Here is a 9,397-nt window from a genome sequence, read left to right on the forward strand (position 1 = left end):
CAGCAGATATCTGGCTTGAGTTTTTGTATCCAGTCGGCTAACCTGTGCCTCTTTAGAGGACAGTTTAAACCATTCACATTAATTGAGAATATTGATAAGTCTTTAGAGAGTCAGGTGGACATTTTTAATCCTTTTGCGACTGTGGAAGTTGGAATTTGATCAAAATTTTCTGGGTGGGTTTACTTTTGTGGTGGAGGATTATGCTGGTCTTTATGGAGGATAGGTCTGAGAATATCCTGGAGAGCTGGTTTAGTTATGGCAAATTTCTTTAACATGTGAATGTCGTTGAAGTATTTAATTTCTCCATCATAAATGAAACTCAGTTTAGCTATGTATAGGATCCTGGGTTGAAAGTTATTTTGTTTTAGGAGATTAAAAGTTGATGACCATCCTCTTCTAGCTTGAAAGGTTTCAGCAGAGAGATCTGCAGTTATTCTAATATTCTTGCCCTTGTAGGTGATGGTTTTCTTTTGTCTGGCTGCTTTCAGAATTTTCTCCTTCATATTAACTTTAGTGAAATTGATTATGATGTGTCTGGGAAATGTCTTATTTGGGTTGAGTCATGCTGGAGTTCTGAAGCTGTCTGCTATCTGAATTTCAGAATCTCTTGGCATATCTGGAAAGTTCTCCTTCATAATCTCATGGAGAAGAGACTTGTGGAAAGTTCTCCTTCATAATCTCATGGAGAAGAGCCTTGTGAAGCCACTTTGTCACTTTCAGGGATCCCCATAAGACAAATATTGGTTTTCTTCAAATTATCCCAGAGCTCTCTGAGAGAGTGATCTGTTTTTGCCCTCCATTTCTCATCCTCTTTGAGAGTTTGGGAGTGTTGGAAACCTTTGTCTTCAATGTCAGAAATCCTTTCTTCTGCTTGCTCCATTCTGTTACTGAGGGATTCTACTGTGTTTTTCAGATCTTTGAGGTCCTCAACTTCTTGTCTCAATGTGTCAAAATCTTTGGTCATTTGGTCTTTGAAATTGTTGAATTCTTGAGTTATCTTTTGGGTTACTGCTTGGAGTTCTAATTCAATCTTATTTGCTATCCAGATTCTGAATTCAATTTCTGGCATCTCAGCTATGAGATGTTTGTGCATAGGATCTTGCACTGTGTCTGCCCCATTGATCCTTGGGGGAGTTGATCTACTCTGATTATTCATATTGCCAGAGTTTTTCTGTTGATTTCGCCTCATGATTTTTTTCACCAATGCCTCTGGCTGTCCTCACAGTTGGGGAGGTGTCTTTCCAAGATTAGACCCCGGTGGGATCACTCTATTGTTGCTGGATCTTTGTAGGGAGTGACCCTGTGTACTTCCTCTGGGGCTGCTCCAGCTAAGGTGTTCTGGTTGTGGAAGCAGCTCCAGCATGTGACACACCCGGATCCAGCAACAGGGTGGGGGATGGTGCGCATGGTTCTGGGAGTGTCTGGCGCCCAATGACTTTGGCACAGAGAGCCCAAGGCTTCAACAATTTCTGGCCAGGAGAAGGGCTCTGTGCAGAGGCAAGGAGGGCTCCAGATGGCACTGGCTACCAGTATCCGGTGGTAGATGAGCAGGCCATGAGAACACAGGAGGGAGGATGTAGGGTTGCAGGGCTCCTGCAGTTCCTGGTCAGGGCATGCGGAGGCCCGGTTGGTGTGCGGTTGTGGCGCAACTCTTATGGAGGTCCAGGCGGCACCAGCCCAGGAGTTTGAGGTTGCTATGAGTTGTGACTCCACGGCACTCTGCCCAGGGCAACAGTCCGAGGCTCCAGTGTGCCAAAACCATCTCACTCTGCCCCTAAGGGTTATGGCTGTAAGGCAGCTCAGTCTCTGCCTTTAGGCTGCTCAGTCACTAAGTTACTAGGCCTGCCCGATCCTTGCTCTGGGACCCTGAGGCCCAGAACTGCTTGCTGGGGCAGTTCTCTCAATGGCTCCCTATAGCCCAGCTCAGCTGCTCCAAAGTTCTCCGCACTCTTGCTCAAGCTCTCCCCAAGGCAGTTCAACTGAGTGCCAAGTCCAAAAACACCGACACAGTTCACAGGTAAGGCCTTTCCAGTTTGAAGTCTCACTTCTGCTTGTACTTACAGTTGCCGGCGGGATTAGGTTGATTGAACACACATGACCACTTGCTAGTTTTCCACTGTTTTTGTCCTTCTCTTGGGGTCCAGAAGTCCCTTGCTGACTCCCTCTATCCTCAAAGGGATGATTATCGGCAGATCCCACCAGCCAGAGATGCCTGGAGTCTTATCTCCCCAGACTCACGGTACCCAGTTGCAGGGAAGCCATTACTTGGCTGCCATCTTTAATCCCGGATAGATCTATTTTTAGATTTCTAAGTGTTCTCCATATCTCTTTCCAAAAGGAATGTATTAATTTGCATTCCCACCAGCACTGCAAAAGTGTTCCCTTTTATCCACATCTGCGCCAACATCTCTGGTCTTGGGATTTTGTGATATAGGCTAGTCTCACTGGAGTTAGATGATATCTCAAAGTAGTTTTGATTTGTATTTCTCTGATGATTAAAGATGATGAGCATTTTTTCATATGTCTGAAGGCCACATGCCTGTCTTCTTCAGAGTAGTTTCTCTTCAAGTCCCTTGCCCAGCCTGCAATGGGATCCCTTGTTCTATTCTTGCTAATAGGTTTGAGTTCTCTGTGGATTCTGGTTATTAACCCTTTGTCAGAGACATAACCTGAAAATATCTTCTGCTTGCTTTACTTACTGTGTTCTTGGCTGTGCAGAAGCTTTTTAGTTTGATCAAGTCCCATTAGTGTATTTTTGAAGCTGCTTCAATTGCCCGGGGTGGGGGTCCTCCTTATAAAATACTTGCCCAGACCGATTTCTTCAAGTGTTTTCCCTGCACTCTCCTCTATATTTTTATAGTTTCGTGTGTTAAGTTTAAATCTTTAATCTAATGGGAGTCTATCTTAGTTAATGGTGAAAGGTGTGGGTCCAGTTTCAGTCTTCTACAGGTTGTCAGCCAGTTCACCCAGCACCATTTGTTAAATAGGGAATCTTTTCCCCACTGAATGTTTTTAATTGGCTTGTCAAAGATTAAATAACGGTAAGCAGCATGATATTGGCACAAAAACAGAGAAGTAGATGTCTGGAACAGAATAGAAAACCAAAATTATCTTTTAATACAACTTTTTGATTGGTCCAACTTACCAGATAACTTGCCACTTTCATTTTTCTCCCCTGTGCTCTCTGATCTACTGATCTGATCAGACTTACTTTTTTCCTATGGCTTCTGCACAGACTTGCACTAACATCCAGGCATTTTATTCGCCCCCTCTTATGTTTATTCCTTGTTTCTTTAATTCCATCTATGTTTTTCTTGTTCTTGTTTTACTCGCTTGCTTTGGTGATGTACATCCTCCAATAGCTTTCTAAGAAATGGCACAAAAGAGGGAAATGTTAGGAGACTCTGAATGCCCCAAAGTGTCTGTATTCTACTCACAGACTAGATTGAATATAGGTAGAAAATTGTACATGGAATATAATTCCCCTTTAGAATTTCTAGCTTCCATTGTTGCTATTGAAAAGTCTAATTTCATTCTTGTTTTCAGTCCTTTGTTTGGGTTATCTTTTCTCTCAAAAAGCTTTTAGAATCTTTTCTTTATCCCTGTTAATGTAAAATGTCATGATGATGGGTCTTGGCATGGAGCTTTGAGAAACTGGTCTTCAATCTGAAGAGCCATGTTCTTCAATTCTGAGATAATTCCTCCCTCCCTGCCTCCCTTCCTTCCTTTCCTTATTTACCATTTTATTACCTCATCCTAGAACTCCTAGATGTTGAAATTTGGTCTTCTGAACTTATTCTTTAATTTTTGAATCTTCTATTATACAATCCACATCCTTGTTATTCCATATCCTTATTATTTTATTTTATAACAAAAGTTACTTTCTTTTTCTTTTTTATAAATTTATTTATTTTTATTGTTAAATCATAGCTGTGTACATTAGTGCAATCAAGGGGTACAATGTGCTGTGCTGGTTTCATATACAATCCGAAATATTCTCATCAAACTGTTCAACATAGCCTTCATGGCATTTTCTTAGTTACTGTATGTAGGCATTTGTATTTTGCCTTTAGTAAGTTTTGCCTGTACCCATTCTAAGATGCACCGTAGGTGTGGCCCCATCCATTACCCTCCCTCCACCATAACCTCCCCCCTCCCTTCCCCTTCCTTGGCCCTTTCCCCATAGTCTTGTGCTATAGTTGGGTTATAGCCTTCCTGTGAAAGCTATAATTTAGCTTCATAGTAGAGCTGAGTACATTGGATACTTTTTCTTCCATTCCTGAGATACTTTGCTAAGAAGAATATGTTCGAGCTCCATCCATGTAAACATGAAAGAGGTAAAGTCTCCATCTTTCTTTAAGGCTGCATAATATTCCATGGTGTACATGTACCATAATCTGCTAGTCCATTCGTGGGTCGATGGGCACTTGGGCTTTTTCCATGACTTAGCAATTATGAATTGGGCTGGAATAAACATTCTGTTACAGATCCTCCAACTCTCCTGTTGATTTTTTTTTTTGTTTATTCATTTAATGCGCAAGGGATCTTTATTATTGTCTGATTGTTTATATATATATATTTTCTTTTTATTTCATGGATACAATACTTCCCTGAGAATGTGAATTATATATTTTTTGAGGTATTCCCTTACTTTCTTGTCATCTTTGTTTCTTCTGAGTTTCTTTTATTTGTTTTCCTGTTTTTCACTTGGGGGATTTCCCCAAGATATCTGGAAATCCTTGATTATCTATTTATATTTGGAAGTGAAGATGAAAACATGAATCAAAAGCTAGAAAAGGAAGTAGGGCTGTGGGAAGGTCATCAGGTAGCTCAGGGTCTTTTGTTGTAAACCTCCAGCAAAGTCATAGACCTTCTTTTTTCTTTCTTTTTTTTTTTGCAGTTTTTGGCTGGGGCTGGGTTTGAACCCGCCACCTCCGGTATATGGGGCTGGCACTCTACCCCTTTGAGCCACAGGCACCGCCCTCTTTCTTTCTTTTTTTTTTGACACAGAGTCTCAAGCTGTTGCCCTGGGTAGAGTACCATGGCTTCACAGCTCACAGCAACCAGTTTCTCCACCAGAAAGTAAGATTCAAATTCTTCATTTTCCTTTCTGTATTTCAGAGTCTCACTTACACTATACAGATGCTGCTAGTGTCCTGGAATTTGGTAGATTTGATACATTAAAGATGGCTTCTGAATTTTGTAATTCTCCCTTTAAATGGTGAAGGTATTTTCCCTCTTCTTAAATCTGGGTTTGTTTTGTGATTGCTTTCCAGAAGAATCTGGTGGGAGCCATGCTGTGAAGTTCTGAGACTAAGCTTTGGGAAAGTTTGGAAGCTTCTACTTTTTGCATTTTTAGAATCCCTGAAACACCATGTAAGAAGTCTAGCTGCTTTGCTAGGGAGGCTATGTAGACAGACTACATGGACAGGAAAAGTAGAAGGCCAACATAGAGGAGGTGGCCCTGACACTACATGGAGAGAGAAAAAAGTCCAGCTATCCCAGCACTCCAGATGGACCCAGCCATCTAGCAAGAGTTACCAACGTGTCAGACGTATGAGTTGATCATCTTGGATGATCCGCCCAGTTGAGCCCTCAGATGACTATAGATAGCACACAGCCATCATCCTATGGTGTGTGAGAACTACAATCATGAGCCCCTTAATAACATTTTGATTGATGACAAACTGTATATACAGTAGTGGACCCTTAAGATTACATGTATAATGGAGCTGAAAAATTCCAATCTCCTATTGACCTTGTAGGTATTGTAATGTTAAAGGTCAACAGATTATTCATGTGTTTATGATATAAACAAACCTACCGTACTGCCAGTCATATAAAAATATGATATATATAGTTATGTGCAGTATATAATATTTGGTAATGATAATAAATGGCTATGTTGCTGATTTATATATTTACTATACTTTCTATTATTATTTTGGAGTGTTTTCCTACTTAACAAGTTCTCCTACTTATAGAAAGTTCTCCTACAGCCTTAGGCGGTTCCTTCCCAAGGGAGGTGTCCAGGAGGAGGCATTGTTATCAAAGGGAGATGACAGCTCCCTGGGTGTTGTTGCCCTGAAGACCTTCCAGGGGGACAAAGTGTGGAGGTGAAAGGCAGTGATATTGATCACCCTGACCCTGTGTGGGCCTAGACTAACATGTGTGTTTGTCTCAGTTTTTAACAAAAGAATTTTAAAAAGTAAAAAAGAAAATAAAGTAGAAAAATGCTTGTAGAATACTTGGTGGGGCCTTGGTGTTTGTCATACTTTATGGGGGCAAGACATGATTATAAGAGGGACTTTGGGTAAACACAGCGCTCGCCACGTGCTAGGAAATGGTTTCCGTTTACTAATTCACTGAATTCTCAAAACAAGCCTATATTCAAGGCACTGATGTTTGAAATGGAAGCTCCAAAACTTTTAAAAAGAACCCTCAGAATGGCTTTGAACTGGACAAGCTAAAAATTTCTTCAAAATACCGCCTCCACATTTGTCTACCCCATTGGGCCTTCTCGGAGACGTCTTTCTGTCAAGCTGACTCTCATGGCTCCAGACTAGTAGATTTGACCTTTCTGCTAGGATTCTCCCACTTTATTATATTCTCTCTCAGAGTTGTAAGAGATGTAGAGATATTCATGAAACTGAAGAGCCTACAAGGAAGGGAAGTGACACTTTCATGCTAAATGAAAACAAAGCAAGTGTCAATTGTAATAACACATGAACCTACCATGTCTGGATTCACTGGATTGTGAAGAAAGAGTAACAGCCACAGCTGGGGACAAAGAAGTGATACTGAAAAAGTAAAACCAAAAGAAGAGAATGAGGACGGCTGCCAAGTAAATGGCCACCTCCACCTCCGTAGAGACAAAGTTAGCCTCTTGGTGGAATTATTTTTTTCTTTATGATGGTTCCAAGGTAAAGGAAGAAGGTGATCCAACAAGAGCTGGCATTTGTTATTTTTATCCTTCCCAGACCCTGCTTGATCAACAGGAGTTGCTTTGTGAACAGATTGCTGAAGTTGTCCGCTGTGTTTCTGACATTTCTGGCTCTCCTACCACTCTCATTCGTCTGCGGAAACTTAAGTTTGCCGTAGAGGTCGACGGAGATTACCTTTGGGTGCTGGGCTGTGCCGTAGAGCTCCCTGATATCAGCTGCAAGCAGTTTCTGGATCAGCTGATTGGATTCTTTAATTTTTACAATGGACCTGTTTCTCTGGCTTACAAGAACTATTCTCGGGAAGAACTGAGCACGGAGTGGGATACCTTCATTGAACAAATTCTGAAAAACACCAGTGATCTGCATAAGATATTCAACTTCCTTTGGAACTTGGACCAAACTAAAGTGGAGCCCCTGTTGTTGCTGAAGGCAGCCCTCATTCTGCAGACCTGCCAGCGCTCACCTCACGTTCTCGCTGGCTGCATCCTCTACAAAGGACTGATTGTCAGCACCCAGCTGCCGCCCTCTCTCACTGCTAAGGTCCTGCTTCACCGAACTGCACCTCAGATCCAGAGACTGCCTACAGGAGGGGATGCCCCACAGGAGCCTGGAGCAGCATTGCCCCCGAATGTCCATATTATCCCTGTTTTTTGTGACAAAAGAGGAATCCATCAGTCTCTGTGAGTTTCCAGTGGAACAGAGGACTAGCTCTCCTGCATCTCCAGAAAGGCTCCAGGACAGCTCAGCCCAGCACCCTCCGAAGGCTGGAAGCACATTTGCCCTGGAAGAAAATGCCACCGGGCATGTAGAATCTGTGGCCTGGATGTTGGCGACCACCCTGCAGCCTATGTCCCCTGATGAAGCTTGGCCGAGTGGCCAGAGGGAGAATGAACACTTGTTTGTACGTGATCTGGAGAGCCTTGGGCCCAATGAATTGCACAACTCTGCCAGGGGCCAGGGTCCTGGCCCTAGCTGCTCCCTGGTGAAGGAACTGGGCTTTCCTCATCAGGAGCTGGATCTGTCTGAAATCCACATCCCAGAAGCTCAGGAAGTGGGACTATCTTCAGATTGTTTTGCTTTTCCAGTTGTGTGTGTCCCAGAAGGCAGCCATTCTTGCCACAAAGAATCTGTCAGTGGCTCAAGCAACTCAGAACCCGTGCTGCCTGAGGATACATCTGCAAGCACCCTGCTCTCTCCCTCCGTTCCTGAGATGCTAACCCAGAATGGAGCTCCAGAACTGTGCAAAGATCTTCGTGGAAACAGCAGCCAAGCCTCTGGTCCCAGAGAAGACCTTTTCTGCAGAAGGACTAGCAGATCCTTGTCACTGCCTCACTTAGACCCAGGGCAGAGAGGAAGTAAGCTTCCTGCAGGAGAACAAAACACAGATCAGTGTGTGGATGGGGCTTGTGGGGGGCATGCAGCTCCTGGTCTGGAGAGCAGTGCAGGCTTGGCAAACTGTCAGGGTACTGGCCCCTCCGCAGACAGATTGGACTCCAGGAGAACCTCCTCAGGGTCCCGTGTGGGACTTGTGCGGATGAACCTCTACACTCACAGTGTTAAAGGGCTGGTGCTGTCCCTGCTGGCTGAGGATCTGCTGCTGGGAGATGGTGCAGCCATAGAGGAGGTGTACCACAGCAGCCTGGCGTCCCTGAATGGGCTGGAAGTCCACCTGAAAGAGACTCTTCCCAGAGATGAGGTCGCCTCCACCAGCAGCACCTACAACTTCGCGCACTATGACCGCATCCAGAGCGTGCTGACGGGGAACCTGCCAAAGGTGGCCACCCCGCAGGATCGCCGCTTCCTCCAGGCCATCAGCCTGATGCATTCGGAGTTTGCCCAGCTGCCCTCGCTGTATGAAATGACCGTCAGGTGAGCCTTCCCTGCGTAGCTCTTACAGCTTGTTCTCCGTACAGGCAGTTCTGCTCATAGGAGCCACCTTCTGGGGGTCCAGGCTTCCTCACTGGATGACAGACATCCTAGTTACTCTATTTAAAGCCTTCCTTTGTCTGTCCTAATGCTGCCCTCATTCACTCTCACGCATTCATAGGTCATGGACTGCCTGGGTCCCTTCCTGCTTTGGATGCTCAGGGTCCAACAGAGCAAGGGTTGGACTTCAGGGTTCTTGCCGTTGTGGGCTATGTTCATTACCGAGAAAGGAGGCTCTCTCACCTGGCCAGAAATGGTGTTGAAAACACTGTTGACTTTCTAATTAAAACAAGTAAAACATGCTGATTATTCTTGTAAGGCTGGGGAAAATTAAAAAAAAGAAAAAGAAAGAAAAAAACATGCTGATTATAAAATCATTCAGCTGCTTAGAGAACAATAAAGTAAAATATTTTCCTCCCAAAAAAAAAAAAAAAGAGGGACTTTGCCTAACAATCGCAATCAGTGTAACCTGGCTTATTGTACCCTCAATGAATCCCGAACAATAAAAGTACTTTGAGTTCTATTAA

The 9,397-nt window shown here is 43.7% G+C and overlaps 1 protein-coding gene across 1 annotated transcript; it reads left to right on the forward strand.

The window, feature by feature from the left end:
- The first annotated feature begins 6,396 nt into the window (after nt 1–6,396).
- On the forward strand, nt 6,397–8,817 carry LOC128583842 (BLOC-3 complex member HPS4-like). Its single transcript, XM_053588466.1, is given in 2 exon segments — nt 6,397–7,592; nt 7,594–8,817. Coding segments are annotated over 2 exon segments (1,968 nt in total). The 5' UTR covers nt 6,397–6,848.
- The last annotated feature ends 580 nt before the right edge of the window (nt 8,818–9,397 follow it).

The sequence above is a fragment of the Nycticebus coucang genome, chromosome 4 (assembly GCF_027406575.1).
Source record: "Nycticebus coucang isolate mNycCou1 chromosome 4, mNycCou1.pri, whole genome shotgun sequence".
NCBI lineage: Eukaryota > Metazoa > Chordata > Mammalia > Primates > Lorisidae > Nycticebus > Nycticebus coucang.